At 38.3% G+C, this 17,586-nt stretch overlaps 1 protein-coding gene across 3 annotated transcripts in view; it reads left to right on the forward strand.

Annotated features, from left to right (window-relative positions):
- LOC120542856 (ubiquitin carboxyl-terminal hydrolase 47) overlaps positions 1–17,586 on the forward strand; it is a 102,937-nt gene that overhangs the window by 39,780 nt on the left and 45,571 nt on the right. For all 3 annotated transcript variants that reach the window (XM_039775555.1, XM_039775557.1, XM_039775556.1), the window contains exons 7-11: positions 5,328–5,459; positions 5,540–5,578; positions 10,211–10,336; positions 11,527–11,564; positions 15,382–15,425. In XM_039775555.1, coding sequence (XP_039631489.1) covers positions 5,328–5,459; positions 5,540–5,578; positions 10,211–10,336; positions 11,527–11,564; positions 15,382–15,425 — 379 coding nt within the window. The remainder of the gene's footprint in view (positions 1–5,327; positions 5,460–5,539; positions 5,579–10,210; positions 10,337–11,526; positions 11,565–15,381; positions 15,426–17,586) is intronic.

Raw genomic sequence — 17,586 nt, forward strand, 5'->3', positions numbered from 1 at the left:
TATGACGAATGTAGTTAAAGCACATACTGTATGTCATAAATTGAAATGGTTAGGATTAGTTGACTATAGGTATCATCTGTCCAGGTAATTTTCTACAGTAATTCTGGATTTATACACAGGCAATATCAAAGGTTGATCACTCTATGATCAACTAAGATACTATGAAAACAGCATAACAAAATGAACTTATATAAAAATGACAAGTCTGATTTCACACAGAAAGGCTAAATGTTGGGTCGAATGCAAAATAAAAATTAATTTCACTTACTTATTATTCCTCTTCAGTAAGTTTTCTAAGCAGCTAATGATGCAAGTATAAATCTTACAAATAGCAAATGGTGCAAAGCTAACAGAGGAGTTCTCCGAAAAAGCAGACTTTAAAAACATGTTGTTATTTAGAAAAGCTTTAAAGAGTTTGATTAAGTGATAATTTGAGGAAAAAGTGGAAATGAAACTAAACTAAATGGAAGGGGAGTAAGGCCAGGTGGATTAGAGGTGGATTCAAATTGTTCTATCATGGTGTGGATGGGAGGAGGAATGGAGTAGGTGTTATTCTGAAGGAACAGCACGTCAAGAGTGTTTTGGAGGTGAAAAGAGTGTCAGAGAGAGTGATGATTATAAAGCTGGAAATTGAAGGTGTGATGATGAATGTTAGTGCATATGCACCGCAAGTTGGGTGTGCAATGGGTGAGAAAGAAGATTTCTGGAGTGAGTTGGATGAAGCGATGAACAGAAAGTGGTGATTGGAGCGGATTTCAATGGACATGTTGGTGAAGGGAAGGTATGGTGTCAAGGAGAGGAATGAAGAAGGTCAGAGGATATTGGATTATGTGGAAAGTATGGACATGGCTGTGGTGAATACGTATTTTAAGAAGAGGGAGGAACACAGGGTGACGTACAAGAGTGGAGGAAGATGCACACAGGTAGATGACATCCTATGCAGAAGAGTTGATCTGAAGGAGACTGAAGACTGCAAAGTGGTGGCAGGGGAAAGTGTAGTTAAGCAGCATAGGATGGTGGTCTGTAGGATGACGTGGGAGATCACGAAGAGGAAGAGAGTGAGGGCAGAGCCAAGGATCAAATGGTGGAAGTTGACAAAAGGAAGACTGCAAGGTTGAGTTTAGGAAGGAGACAGGCACTGGGTGGTAGTGAAGAGTTGTCAGACAGCTGGGCAACTACAGCAGATGTAGTAAGGGTGCCAGCAAGAAGGGTGCTTGAAGTGACATCTGGAAAGAGGAAGGAGGAAAAGGAGACCTGGTGGTGGAATGAGGAAATACAGGCGAGTATACAGAGGAAGAGGATGGCAAAGAAGAAGTGGGATAGTCAGAGAGATGCAGAATGTAGACAAGAGTACAAGGAGATAAGGCACAAGGTGAAGAGAGAGGTGGTGAAGGCTAAAGAAAAGGCGAATGATGAGTTGTATGAGACATGGGACACTAAGGAGGGAGAAAACGACCGGTGGGCTACAGAGAGGGGCCGAGCTGAAAAGATGAGCAGCAGGTTAGGGTGATGAAGAATAAACATGGAAACAAACTCACAAGCGAAGAGAGTGCGTTGAGCACATGGAAAGAGGACCGTGAGAGCCTGAGGAATGAAGAGAATGAGAGAGAGAAGAGGTTAGATGATGTGGAGATAGTGAATCAGGAAGTGCAACGGATTAGCAAGGAGGAAGTAAGGACAGCGATGAAGAGGATGAAGAATGGAAAGGCCGATGGTCCAGATGACATACCAGTGGAAGCATGGAGGTGTTTAGGAGAGATGAAAGTGGAGTTTTTAACCAGATTGTTTAATGGAATCTTGGAAAGTGAGAGTATGCCTTTTATGATGGACTTTTAAGAATAAGGGGGATGTGCAGAGCTGTAGTAACTACAGGAGGATAAAATCGATGAGCCACTGCATGAAGTTATGGGAAAGAGTAGTGGAAGCTAGGTTAAGAAGTGAGATGATGATTAGTGAGCCGCAGTGTGGTTTCATGCCAGAAAAGAGCACCACAGATGAGATGTTTCCTCTGAGAATGTTGATGGAGAAGTAGAGAGAGAAGGCCAGAAGGAGTTGCATTGTGGACCTGGAGAAAGCACATGATAGGGGGCCTCGAGAGTAGTTGTGGTATTGTATGAGGAAGTCAGAAGTGGCAGAGAAGTACGTAAGAGTTGTAGAGTATATGTACAAGGGAAGTGTGACTGGGGTGAGGTCTGCGGTAGGAGTGACGGAGGTGGAATTACATCAAGGATCAGCTCTGAGCCCTTTCTTATTTGCAGTGGTGATGGACAGGCTAATAGACAAGAACAAAGACGAGTCCCCTTGGACTATGATGTTTGCTGATGACTTTGTGATCTTTAATGAGAGTAGGGAGTAGGTTGAGGAGGACGCAGGGAGTAGAGCTGGTGAAGGTGGATAAGTTTAAATACATGAGATCAACAGTACAGCGTAATGGGGATTGTGGAAGAGAGGTGAAAAAGAGAGTGCAGGCAGGGTGGAATGGGTGGAGAAGAGTGTCAGGAGTGATTTGTGAGATCAGCTTTGTTATATGGGTTGGAGACGGTGGCACTGACCAGAAAGCAGGAGACAGAGCTGGAGTTGGCAGACTTAAACATGTTAAGATTTACATTAGATGTGACGAGGATATATATACTGTATATATTTTCACAAGAACGAGACATGGACAGATAAAGGTTTGGGGCAGCCACCCGTATAATGTGGTATCCTGGCTGCAAAAGTCATTTTAACAAATAATCAGCACTGAAGTGCCTACAACTGAGTCCAAAACAAGACTGAGGAAACAAAGGAAAAGGGGCAGGTTTTAAAGGGGGAGACAGGAAGTGAGGTCATATGGATCCGGCACGTGGTCTTCCACCATTGGTTCATAGCCGGACGTGACATCAGAGGGACTGGAGCTGGTGTGGCCGACTTCCATTGGCTCAGTCCCGGAAGTGATGTCAGGAGAGCCAGGTGAAATCCCCCAGGAATGGTCTACAGGCAAGGGAGAAAAAGAGTCAGTGCACTCTGCCACACCCCGGCATGCCCCCGAACTGCCTTCACTCAAGCCCTTTAGCTGCCTCCCATGCGCACGTGTGTGACAATATATATATATATACTGTATATGGTAGCTGTGTAAGCCTGTGCTCCTAGAAACTATTGAAATCATCAGAAAACAAATTGAAATGCAGAGTCTGTGGTTTCGTTTTTGCAGACGTGCGACACCAACCCCCCGGCCGTTGTCTATCAGCAGCTAAGCGAGTTTCTCTCTCATTTGTCTTTCCTCGGCAGTTTCACTTTGGCAACGGAGTCACTTTCTTTCAGCTTCATGCTGTAGCCTCGTCCTTCTTTCTTCTTCCAACTCATTAACTTTGGGGCTGCCTTGCTGGCTCTTTGAGCATCATGCTGTAGCCTTACACTTCCAGGCTGGACAGACAGACACACACACACACTTCCATGCGTAGACATTTATACATAACATATACACACACACATATATATATATATATATATATATATATATATATATATATATATATATATATATACACACACACAGTGGAACCTTGAGATACGAGTTTAATTCGTTTCAGCACTGAGCTTGTATAGTGAATTTCTCGTGTCTAGAACAAACTTCCCCATTGAAAATAATGGAAATCCAGTTAATCCGTTCCACTCCCCCAATAATATCAACATAAAAATCAATTTTCCTATCAAATAACACTGATAAATAATATATACAAGTGGAACCTCGTTTCGCAAGTAACTTGGTTTATGAGTGTTTTGCAAGACAAGCTAAATTTTTTATTTAATTTTGACTTGATAAAACGAGCGATGTCTTGCAGTACAAGTAGTATGGATACACTTTGTCTGCTGAGCGTCATGTGAGCATAACTGAGCTGATGGTTCTTCTCTCTCGTGCGCATCTCTCTCTCCTTATCTCTCTCGCTCGCGCACACGTCTCTCTCTCTCTCTCTCTCTCCTCTTGAGGGCAATCGTCTCCTATTCTCCGTCTGCATGTCCGCGATATTTTTGGATACGCTTATACAGCGAAACAATGAAATCGCAAGCGCACAAATGCGTAGATCCATCCATACATACATACATACATACATACATACATACATACATGCATGGCACAATGTTTAATGCTAGTACATCTCATCTGTAGCAAACAGATTTTAATTCCCAGGCCAGTTATTGTTTATGTGTGGAGTTTGTTTCATCACCATTTGCCCATTTGGTGCTCCCTCATCCCAAAGACATACAAAGGCTAATTGGTGACCTTAAATTGGCCCAGTATGTTATTGTTTACAAGTATGCAGTGAATTATTGTCCTTTCCAGGATAGGTTTCTGCCTTGCCATAATGATCCTGAATTGAATGAAGTAGGTTTCATCTAGTACTGGAATAAGCAGGTTAGGAAAATTAACAAATTAATATTCTTCACATATTACATTGTTGTGCAAATTGTTTTAATATCAGAGTGCTCAATATCTAATACAAACTATTGAATACAGAGTGTTTTGTTGTTCAGATGACAATAGTTTTATCCATACATTAAGATTGGACCAGATTAAAGGGGATGTCAACAAGCCCTTCTTTTCTTACATCCCATCTCTCTCTCTCTTCCTCCTGCCAGTGGTCTGCCACTCCAACTCTCTAAGCTTAAACACATTACTACAGTAATGAAGCACTAAGCCTCCTCTCGGACTCACTTCTGGCCAAGCTAGAGAATCACTTCTGAAGGTGAGGTGGCTCTTCTTTGGCTGGATACAGGGGAATCAGGCTAGACCTCCCCGTGACACCTCCCAGTTGTCATTGCACCCCAAACCTCTGTTGCAAAGCTCTGACAGACTTCAGATACCTCTGGTGTCCTGTCTGATATTTCCTACCACTTTCTGTTTGTAAAAGAGGCAACTTAGCCCCTTGTATTACAAGGAAGAACCCCAAACTGCCACCAGGTAACAAGGACATATTTTAATCTGTCTATGGCTCATTTTAATTGGTGTGTGAGGCACCCCTAGCATCTGCTAGATTGACTGCCCCCACTATACTGGGGAAACATTACACATTTCCTAACCAGGCCATGAATCTTTGCTGATACTGTATATCATTTGCCATATTGTCATTCCCACACTGCCATTTACAGGACCTCTCCTTTTGTCAGAGTGGTTCTCTCTCCTACTCTGAACCCACCTTCACCTTTACTGGTAGTTCACTTTTGTTCTTCACCGCCACTTTACCAGTGAGGCAATCCCTCAAAATATACTGTATATATGACTTTACATGTATCTCTAATGCAGGAATTTAACATCTCTGTTGTTCTGATTGTTCCTTCTTTTTTTCTAGAAATTGTGCTTTCAATGTATGCCTAAGATTCTCACTCTTCAGCTGAAAAGATTTGAGTTTGATTGGATTCAGATGTGCCATGTTAAAAATCAAAGAGCAGTGGAGATCCCAGAGATACTGAAGTTCACTCAGGTTCCTTTTTTATAAATAATTAATGTAAAGACATTATTTCTATGACAGTAAATTAAAGTCAACTCATTTTCTTTGAACAGGATGGAACTGTATGGAGTTTCAAAAAGGACTCAGCACAGGTACAGCAGTTTAACTTAATTGTATGATTTTCATCAACATTCAGTGATACACTTCAGATTTTGTGGGTACAAGCATCTCTGAAAGCTTCATATAGTCCATATGTTTATTATGGAGTTGTACAATTTAGATTTTGAATTTATTCTTACTAAGTATGCGTTTATTTTTGAGCACAGCATGCTTAACCCTAATTTCAGAGAAAAAATGCACCAAACGAAAATGGAAAGATGAACAGAGAAACATTCAATAAGATATCAAAAGTCTACTACACTCTATATACAGAGTTGCCTTAAATCAAAGTTCCAGCTGTCCTCACTCAGCTGCATTCTAAAAATCTTCATTCTGTAGACAAATTCTTTTGGACAGACGACATCTGTCCATCATATGTAATGACATAAGTCACACAAGGCAGACTGAGAGCCATTATGATCACTGAGAAGAGAACAGATGTGGAAAAGACTCAGTATTGGTCAAACATGAGAATTACCAAAAAATAATTATCAAGTTGGAGAAACACATGCAGGGTGTAACATTCATTTACGTTCGGTGACTAAGTTAACTGATTTTAAAGTTTCACATTTTACAGTTTTTATGTACTTCATCAATTCAGTCAATTATTACGTTTGTTAATTATATATTTTTGTAACAGTGAATCACATGAAAAAACACAATTACTGTATATGTGCTAGCACACTACACTAGATATGTTGTTTTTTTAACAGCACTTTACACTTCGAGTTAAAAATGGAGCACATGGAGGCTTGTGGTGGCTCAATAGCTTTAACAGACGGCAAGATCCAACTCAAGTGCTGAAAAAATGTCACCAACTCAGGTGTAAGCCCTTCCGTGAGAATCCTAAATCCAAAGAGGACTGTTTCATTTATGTTAGGTAGATTGCCCAGAGGGGGCTGGTCAGGCGGTCTCGTGGTCTGGAATCCCTACAGATTTTATTTTTTCTCCAGCCGTCTGGAGTTTTTTTTTGTTTTTTCTGTCCCCCCTGGCCATTGGACCTTACTCTTATTCGATGTTAATGTTGATTTATTTTTTTTTCTTATTGTGTCTTTTATTTTTCTATTCTTTATTATGTAAAGAACTTTGAGCTACTGTTTGTATGAAAATGTGCTATAGAAGTAAATGTTGTTGTTGTTGTATCAGTGGTTGAGTGTCTGTGACAAATTGTTGTCCTATTTTCTTAAACATAACATTTTTGGAGGATCTGTACAGACTTTTTTCAAAACATGACAGGATCTAATCAGTAATATTTTAAAATAAGTTCATAAAGCACAGAGAATTTATTAACTTAGGTATGTTTACAAACCTTAAATTTCACACCGTTGGGCTTGCTCTCTCTCTCAGGGGTGGGGATCGATCTGTTCTTAACTTAATTCTTTTTTTTGTAAAAACTTGATTGCTATGTATGGATTGTAATAAAATTAATAAAAAATATATATATAAAAAAAACACATAACATTTTTGAAAGGATACCCAATAAAATAGTACCGAAAAATTAGCAAACAAAAAATAACTACTAATATAAAATGATCAATGCTAGCATAAAATTAGTATTAATTTTCCTGTATAAAAGAAGAAAAGTAATGGAAATAATCCCCATCTGGCTAATAATATGTTTTAAAGTTCTATAAATAAATAAGAAATTGGGAAATAACTGATTCATTATAAAACAGGAATACAAAAGGTAGCAGTTATGTTAGATTTTAATTTCAGTCTGAAGATACAGAGAAGCAAATGCGGCTCCTTGGGATAAACCATTAAGTACGGTCAGTGTGTTGTAAACCATACAGTTTGTGATCAGCACAGCGCAGACAGTAATCCTGCCCTATCCTCGTTATTAGCAGCCAGTTTGGTCCTTGTCACCAGCCTGGTGGTTCCAATCTTCTACTCACAGATCAACTGCAGTTCCTTTTCTAAACCCGTCCTGTGTTTGCTTATATCAGTTGGGTCAACTGTGTCTTTCATGTGTAATTCATTTGTTTAAACACCATTTGATTGCAGGTTGATAACATTGTGTTTTTACAATAATAGTCTGCAAATAATATTGTTCAATCAATTCTGCCTTCTATATGTTTGCATGATTACTTTTCCTAATTATTTCTTTCCATGGAAGAGGAAATCTACAAAACACACAAAGTTCAAGCAGCCACTCTCAAAGTAAAATTGAAACAGTAAACTAATTCACAGTTGAAGTTTTTCTCCATTTTAAGGTCGATAAGTTTGCAAATTCACCACTGCTTTTCATTTCAGAACTTTGTATACAGTGTGACTTGTTCAAGATATCTGAACAAAAATTGAACTGTCTTAAGAAATTTTCTTAAAGAATAAGCACTTTGCATTCAAAGACAGCATTTTTAAACTAAAATGATCTCCGTCCACACTAAAATGACTCAAAATTATTTTTGTGCCAGTCCATCACAGATTGAACATACTTACATGCATTGTACAACAGTGACAATTTAATAACACCAATTTACCTAATCTTCATGTTTTTGGACTTCACCTGTGAACCCTGATCTCCTTACTTAGACAGCAGCTAAACCATTTATGGGTTTTTACTTTGGGCAGAGGTAATTTGTTGTTTTCTTTATCAGAAAAGAATGGCAATGATCATGCACATGGGGTATCTTATAATCTTCTTAGTAGTACTGTAATTAACATAACCCTCTCAGACCTATTTAATTCATCTCCGGGTGATGAAAGGCAATTATTTACTATTCTAATAGCATTAGGTGCAAGGTAAGAACTAGCCCTAATAAGGTCAACTGTCCATCACACACAAATGAGGCCAATTTAAAAGTCGCTAATTAATCTAACCTGTACATCTTTGGGGATGTGGAGAAAACCCACACAAATTGGGAAAACATGTATACTTCACACAGATAATAACCAGATATATGATCAAACCCAGGATACCTGGTCTGTCAGGTAGCAACACTAACCACTGTGCCACCATGCATTGTACTTCATATTTTCTGAATCTTTACAGCTCTCATCAAAAATTATTTGTTACCAGTAACAACACGAATACACTTGACTTGATCATTCCTAATTTTTATCCTGCTTTCTCTGTACGTTTATCATTCATTTGCTCAGAGGTTGGCACGTTTGCTGCTTCCTGAGCAGCCCTTCTTTTCTCCACCCTAGCGGCCCACTTCTTCTCTTCTTTCATCAGCATCTTTTCATGTTAAAACTGATTAAGTCAAAGTTTGTGTTGCATTTTTCTTTAATTTTTCACTTAAGCTGGCACTTAAGTCTTCAATCTGCCTCAAGAATGATTTATGATACGAAGAGGTAGGGGAAATGACGGCGAAGGTGGTAGGGAATGAGAACGGCGCCCGTATGCATGCGCCGCACGGTCGCCGTGCTGGCAACTGCCGAGAGTTGATTCTACAATAACATAAAATAAAAATAAAATAACCTTGGAGGTCAATAGTAGATGTAGACATCATGTAGTATATGTGTACCAAATTTCAGGTCAATAGGTCAAATGGTTTGCGAGCTACAGGCGTTTTAAAATCCTGGACAGACAAATGATCAGCCACGGTAGTGTTTTATATATACAGATTTAATGGAGTTCCAAACATAGTGAAAGGGTGTGAGCTTTCCAAAGTGAGTCACAAAGCAGGCTAGTCAGGACCCTTACTGGTCTACCCAGATATAGCCTTACTGAAAGGGAGACAGTCCCCAACGTCTGCTTGCTGGCTTCTGCCCAAGCAGGCCCATAGTGAAGAGCTGGCTTTTAAAGTTCAAAATTTAAGGAAAGTCCCAAAAATATACCAGTATGTCTTAAAACAAAGTAAAAACCATAAACTCTTTATGAATAAGCATTCAGCTTTTATTGAGCAGGGTGTTTTTAATGAAGCTGTTGTTGGGACATAGAGAAAAGGTCAAAGATGAGGAGATTGTTAGCACAGACGACAAAACCAAGATGGTAGGCAAAGCTCAAGTTCAAAATGCTCAAGAACAGGGTCATAATTAAAAGTGCCCCCAAAGAATATGTTTTGAGCACAAAGTCATGTTAGAGTTTATCTGTGAACTCGGGTAGTGAAACGACTTAAGCAGACAAGGCTGCATGAAAACCTAAGTCAAGTGTTCAGAATACTCATGAGTATCAGTAAAGCTAATCTAGGAGAATTCTTTCAGGTAAAGGGATACTCCATCCAAAGACAATATTTTTTTACATGTTACTTGCCCCATTCAGTTTATAGGGAGGGCAGAAAAGAAAATTTTATCTCATGTTTTATGGAGATAGGGCACAAAAAAGTTTCTGATAGAATTGGACCCAAGAATGAGCAAAGTTGGACAAAAGCAAACAACATCAAACACATCCGTGAAAAAAAATCTCACATTATTAATGTCATTTAATCTACATGTCAAGTCATCCAGTTGTATGGTCACAATGTGCAAAATGTGTGTACTTTTCACTAAGATATTGTTACATAAATAACTCCAGAAAATGGAAGTAATCAACAAACAGGAAGCCTCTTCACATGAGGTCCTACTTTTGAACCGAAGACAGGACTCTTAAGGGACAGAGGCAGAAATCACATGGTAGGAAGAATGTACAAATCACTGGTGATGGGAAAATACCTCTAATTTCATTTTTTTTCTCTTTTCAGAACTCTGTTGTTTATGAACTTTTTGCAATATTTCATCATTCAGGAGGCTACAGAGGGGGTCATTACACAGCTGATGTCAGATTACACGAGACAGAAGACTGGTACAGCTTTGACGATTCTTGTGTGGTAAGCCATATTCCTGTCACATAAACTGAATGCACTCTAAATGCATTGCAGTTGAAGCAGTCTGAACTGTTGACATTGAGTTTTATTTTTAATAACTATACTACTTACACATTTTTTAATAGATTAGGGATAATATAGTAAATTTGATGTCATTAAAATAAAGTTTATTAACCTTTAGCTAGGACAGGGTGACTAAATCACTATCAGGTGATCACAAATTTTTGAACAATATAAAAAACCAAAGTGGGTGCTGCTTTGTAAATCACTCTTTACACTCACTTCCTGTCCTTGTAAGACAGACGTGCAAACAAAATCATTCTACATTTTTAGTTGGACGGTTGAAGACAATCTAGATGCTTTCAAATAAGACCCTGTGACAACTGTACCAACAATTCAGCAATTACAGTCTGCTCTCTCAACCTTGACTCGTGAAAATGTCAGTTTTTATTTCCAGTCATATTTCATGTTATGTGCAGTGTCAATGAAATAGATAAATGAAGATATTATTTAAAAAATTCATAAAGAGTCAGGCAACAGACATATATTTGATGAAACATAGAATTATTTTGCTCACATATCATTGTGGTTTTTTTTGTTACATTTCACAATACATTTATGGTGAGCCATCCAGCAATAACACTACCAGTGTGTTACTGGAGCCTCACCACTCATGCCACCTGCTTTAGAGACAGCTTCAAACCCAGTGGCCATAAGACTGCTGAACTCTCAATAAACTGATCCTACCTGCCCTGCACTGCTATGTGCTGTACCCACCTGCTGGTTTATGTGTAACTGTACTGAGTGTTACTTTTTAAAACTGTTAATTTATTTATTTATTTATTTGTTTATTTATTTACCTGCTGTTACTCTTATTTACTGTATATATTTATACATCATTGCAACTGTGACACACAAATTTCACTATGCTTCTGTAGTGTACATGACAATGAAGATCTCTAACCTAATCTATTCATTATCATATTGATGTATTAATTTTGTCTAAAGTATTACTCTATCCATTATGCTCTTTATGCTATTAACAGATAAATAATTAACTTTTTATACTATGCTTAAGCACCCAGCCTTCAGTAGACTGCCTGGACCCAGTGTGGGAATTCTGGAAATGGCCAACTTGAATTTCAAAAGTATAAAAGACTGTACAACTGTTTAACATATGTTTTTTTTTTCAGTACTTACAGAATAATAAGAAAACCAAACATAAGCAAAGGTAAACATGTTTTCTCCTTTAAGCATATATTTAAAAGTTGTGTAATACCTTTTTCATGTGGAGCATTGTTTTTCCAACCACTGATCTATTGAAATTGTTTTGCCGGTCAGTGGAATGTCAGGCATCTCAATTATATAAATGCTCTTATTACCGACTGCCAGTCCACGAAGCGATGTCTGTGAAATGTTGCCTATCCATGGAGCATGTCCCATATTAAAAGCAGATGAAACACGCTCTAATATGTTGAGTTGAACTCCTAGAGACCCCAACCGCACAGTGATCATGAGCCGCTGTAAACTCCGCCAGTCCCTGAGCATGTAATATAATAAAAAACGGTCTACTTTACAAAAAGGTGGAAAACCACTGCAAAGTGAAAGGAAATCTAATCTATTATTAGAAAATTACTATTAAAATGGGTTTTACTTTACAACTTTTCTGTTTTTTAAAATGCAAGACTTAATAATTTGCATGGGTATGGGCTTTTTAATTGTTGTACTGGTAAAAGAAAAAGCTTTGTGCATTTGTTTACCAGCTAACAGGTTACAGCACTTCTTCTTCTCCTCTTCTTTAGAGCTCATTCCAGAGATTGGTTTGTGGCAACTCTCTTCTCGTTTTTCCCACCTTCCTTTTCATTTCTTGGTAGTCCCTGTATTCTACATCTTTCATTGTTTGCATTTGCTGCAACATATCGCAAATGTGGTCTTCTTCTGCCTCTCTTCTCATTCACCTGTCCTCCACTTATCAATTTTAGGATCCCTTCATGCCTTAATAGGTGGCACTTGTCTTTGAACTATAGTTTTCAATAATCTGTGCCTTTAACCTAGTCTTAGTAAAACTTCTGCATTAGTTATTTTATCAGCCCAGTTAATTTTCAACATACACTGGTAGCACCACAGCTCAAATTAATTTAGTCTCTTTTCCTCATGATCTCCTAAGGTCCATGTCTTGCAGCCATATAAAACTACACTCCAGACAAAGGTTTTTAGGAGCCTTTTTCTGATTTGAAGACTTATTTTGAGACATCAAGAACTTTATCCTTTTGTTGAAGGCCACTTTTGCTTGATTAATTCTGCTTATTACTTCAACTTTACTTTGCTCATCCCTCATAATCCTACTTTGCAGATAAAAAAATGAATCTATTTGTTCAAGATATTCATTACCAAATCAGTCTGAACTTTGGCTTGTTAGTTCTTATTCTGTTCCATTACCTTTGTTTTGACTTTATTTATTCTCATATCTTACTCCCATCATTTAATTCATTTTTTCCAACATATATTTGAGGTCTTCATTATTTTCAGTTAAAATAGCAATATCGTCCGCAAATCTGAACATTATTCTATTCTTTCACCCTGCACTATTACTACCATTTTTACTTGTTCTCTAACTTCTTTCAAAGCTTCTTCTATATACATGTTGAACACAATGGGTGATAGTGCACATCCTTGACTAAATCCTTTCCAGATTTTTGTCTCCTCTTGTTGCTTCTGGCCATATAAAACTGCTCTCTCGTTCGTATATAGATTCCATACCAGTCTACACTCTCTATAGCTAATTCCACCTTTTTTTCATAACCTCAAACATTTTGTCGCACTTAATGTTGTCAAAGGCCTTTTCTATAATTATAAATGCTATGTATGTTCTCATTTTCCACTCCATCCATTTTTCTATTCTCATTCTTAGAGCTAATATTGCTTCCCTGGTACCTCAATTCCTTCTAATTCCAAACTGAGCATCTGAGAGCATTGCTTCAGCTTTTTGTTCTATGCACTGAAGAACAATATTAATAATTATTTTGGATGCACGTGTCACTAAGCATAATGTTCGCATTTTATTGCACCTGCTTTCTTAGGTATGGGTAAGATGATATTTTTTTCAAAATCAGCAGGGGGATTTCCATGCTCATACTGTATATCATGCAGACCAGTTTATAGAGCCTGTTCTTTGTCTTTATTCCTCCTGCTTTAAAAAGCTCAGCCAGAATGTACTCCCAGTATGTCAATTTACATTCTTTTCATTTCTTGTTTCAAACTTTCCCAAAACAGAGCAAACATTCCACGTAGCTATCCTTCTTACTTGTTTTTTATTACTTTTTGTCATCTCTTTGATAGTTCCCACCTGGAGATCCAACTGGGGGACTATTTTACCTCCAGAATGGTTTTTCAAAATGCTTTCTATCATGAACTGCTGTTATTTGGGACACCAAGCAGGTCTTTAATGGAGTGGTTTCCTGTTTCCTCCTTCTCCATCCTACACCATTGGCCATAATGGCTCTTCTGCCTTCAGGGGTAGTTTCCCAACCCAAGGACAACAGGGTGCCCTACCTCTGCTTGCTGATCCACCCTTCAAGGAGGTCATTGGCACTTGGTAGAGGGGATCTCCTTATCCCAGGCGATACTCAGTTCCTTTGTTTGTTAGCCTTTGTGACACAAATGTTGCCCCCTCTCTTCCACAGGGCGATGAACGTCAGGATTTTCCTTTCATAAGTCCAGGATAATGTGGCATTTCCTGAACTCTCCAGTACTTTGAGCACAAGTAGCTCCAAATCATTTAGCAGAAATAAGGACAGTGTCTGCCATCGGACTCATGATAGAATGTATCATGTGCAGTGGACAAGAAGACTCTGTGTATATGTGGCAAGGGAACCATATAGAATATTTAGTTAATTAATATAGTAGTCTTCCACAAGACTACCAATTTACTACCAATGCAAGTATATACATATAGACATCTATAACAGAATGAATTATTAAACCTAAATGTAACTCAAGGGTTAACTAAATGTAGCTTAAAAGTTAAGCATGTGAGGTCTCTGCCTCGTCTTAGAGAAGCAACCAACGAAATTTTCCAAGGATAGAATGAGATAAATGAGTAACAAACACCCCTCCAGAAAGCAGGGATAAATTGACAGGAAAGCTCAAACATCCCTGTTATGGATCAGTAATAAGATCAATAGGACAATCCGCAAAACACCTTAAAAACAGCAACAATGCAACTGCTTGATTTCCAATTTATTTGCTACCTGAGAATGTCTCACCCCTATTTCTCAAACCCTCCTGATTTAAAAGATGTGGATTCCTGTCACTTAAACATATACCTTTGCCAAGACTCCTCCTACACACTCATCTCTCCCCATCCAGACTGTGAAGTGCTCCCAGATCACTTGCCTGTAAAGAGCTCTCTGCATCCTGTTACAATATTTTCTTGCTGAGTCGGTGGGCATTGAGTCATTTATAACATTATGGACAAGATTTATGCGGAAGGATTACACATGCCATTATGGTGATGCCTTTGCCCCTGTAACTGTACCCTTGTACTCTATGGAATATGCTCTTCTACAGACATGATTATATCAGTTGGCTTAATTTTTCTGTTTCTATTTGTGTTTTCTGTCTTTGATTTTTTTTTTATACACCTGATCAGTTTATAAATTTGATAACTGTGTTATGGTCATGCTTGTTGTACAAAAATCCTTGTGAGAAGCATTCTATGAATGACACTGAATAAAAGAAGGATTGACAAAATGATTGATTTATTTACTGGTCAACTGATTGATTATCTCTTGAATGAGGGTCATTCAGGTACGCCTGACAACAGAAACAGTAAAAAGTGACTTTGATCCCTTGCTGTTCAGCTTTGCAGCCCTCCCTGTGATTTTCATTGCATATCAAAAAATGAATGACTACTTGGATCTTAGAATAGTTTATTCTTTACTACGATTGTGAAATTGATCTCTATTGCTCTATGACTGATAACTTGTACACATTGTTCTGTATATAACTTGTGCATCTTAACTCTGATTTTATTTAATTTCCATCAGATCTCACACTGCCTATGTCCTAATGTACAGAAGAGGTGACACAGGTTGGTGAATTGACATTTTAATTGTACTAGCATGACCATCAGTAGTAAAATTAAAAAAAAAAACTTTCCCAGTGCTGTTTTTGTTACGGTATATAATAGTAGATTTTTAAATATTTGTAATGCATGCTATTGTATTTGACAATCTGAATTTTAATTTGAATTTGAACACAGAATGATAGTTAAAGGCAAACACTAGCTCCACCTGAGGACACTACCTTCCCCTGCCACGCTGAACTGAATTAGCTAGTCAGAACATGGATAGACATTGCTGCCAAGCTTTACTGTCATTGTGTAATACAGCAACACATAAATCAACTGCATTGGTGACTTGTGGTTATTCAATTCAATTTTTTCATATTATGTTCTTTATTTCTTTATTCATAAGCCCAGAGCACTTGTACAAGTCTCCAGCTGTAATGCAATGGCAGAAACAATTAAACCATGCATACTGTATATTACATACATAAGTAAATGTTTGGTTCTTTAACTGAAACAATAAATCTCATAAAATAAAGGAACAAAATGTTGGATTGAATGCCTAGATCATCAAATATTACAGTTACAGTACACTGATAAATGACTCAGTGAGTACAGCCTACTGGCCAAGTCATTTGAATTTAAACCATTTCAAGTAATTCTTCTGACACATATTGTGACCCCAAAGAAGTCACTTAACCTCTGCCAGTATTGTAAAATATATATATATATATATATATATATATATATATATATATATATATATATATATATATGTATATGTGTGTATGTTACATAGTTTACTGTCAAATAATGCAAAGAGTATGCAACACATGTTTCGCCCTTATTTGGGCTCATCAGGCGTACACATTACACATCACTCACCCCCATTAGGATCAAACCTCAGACGTCAGCGGCAAAGCCTCTTTACGTTGCGCCACCACATGTGGTTCATTTATTTGACAGCCTGGAGATCGGGGTAATTACATACATAGCATTCATAGTCTGAATCACAATCTGATTGTATGGGTGGTTACTTACCAGGTAACATATGTGCTTGGTCTGCCAGTCTGCTGAGCTTTCAAAGTAGCAACTTCCTTTTAATATATGATATGCCTTATGGAAACAGTAGTATTTCAGCAGTGACATTAACCTTATTGGATTAACAGAAAATATGCAATATCCATCATAACAAAATTAGACAGGCACCCCAACAGAGATATGACATCAATACTTAGTTGAGCCTCTAGACGCTGTCCTCCTATAGCCTCTGATGAGTGTCTGGATTCTGGATGGCGGTATTTCTGACCAATTCTTCCATACCAAATCTCTCCAGTTCAGTTCAATTTGATGGACAGCCTGCTTCAAACCATCCCATAGATTTTCGATGATATTCAAGTCAGGGGACTGTGACGGCCATTCCAGAACATTGTACTTCTCCCTCTGCATGAACGCCCTGAACTGGCCACACAGCCCCACAGCATGATGGAACCTCCACTAAATTTGACAGCAGGTAGCAGGTGTTTTTCTTGGACTGCGGTGTTCTCCTTCTGCCATGCAAAGTGCTTTTTGTTCTGACCAAATAACTCCATTTTTGTCTCATCAGTCCAAAGCACTTTGTTCCAAAATGAATCTGCTTGTCTAAATGTGCATTTGATACAACAAGCGACTCTGTTTGTGGCATGAGTGCAGAAAAGGCTTCTTTCTCATCACCCTGCCATACAGATGTTCTTTGTGTAAATTGTGCTGAATTGTAGAATGATGTCCAGATACACCATCTGCAGCGAGATGTTCTTGCAGGTCTTTGGAGGTGATCTGTGGGTTGTCTGTAGCCATTCTCACAATCCTGCCTCTGCATGTGCCGCTCCTGTATTTTTCTTGGCCTGCCAGACCTGCTGAGTTTAACATCAACTGTGCCTGTGGCCTTCCATTTCCTGATTCCATTCCTTACAGTTGAAACTGACAGTTTAAACCTCTGAGATGACTTTTTGTAGCCTTCCCCTAAACCAGGAGACTCAACAATCTTTGTTTTCAGATCTTTGGAGAGTTGCTTTGAGGATCCCATGCTGTCTGTCACTCTTCAGAGGAGAGTCAAAGGGAAGGAAGCACAACTTGCAATTGACCACCTTAAATACCTTTTCTCGTGATTGGACACACCTGTCTATGAAGTTCAAGGCTTAACGAG

Source organism: Polypterus senegalus, chromosome 13, assembly GCF_016835505.1.
Source record: "Polypterus senegalus isolate Bchr_013 chromosome 13, ASM1683550v1, whole genome shotgun sequence".
NCBI classification, from domain to species: Eukaryota; Metazoa; Chordata; class Cladistia; order Polypteriformes; family Polypteridae; genus Polypterus; species Polypterus senegalus.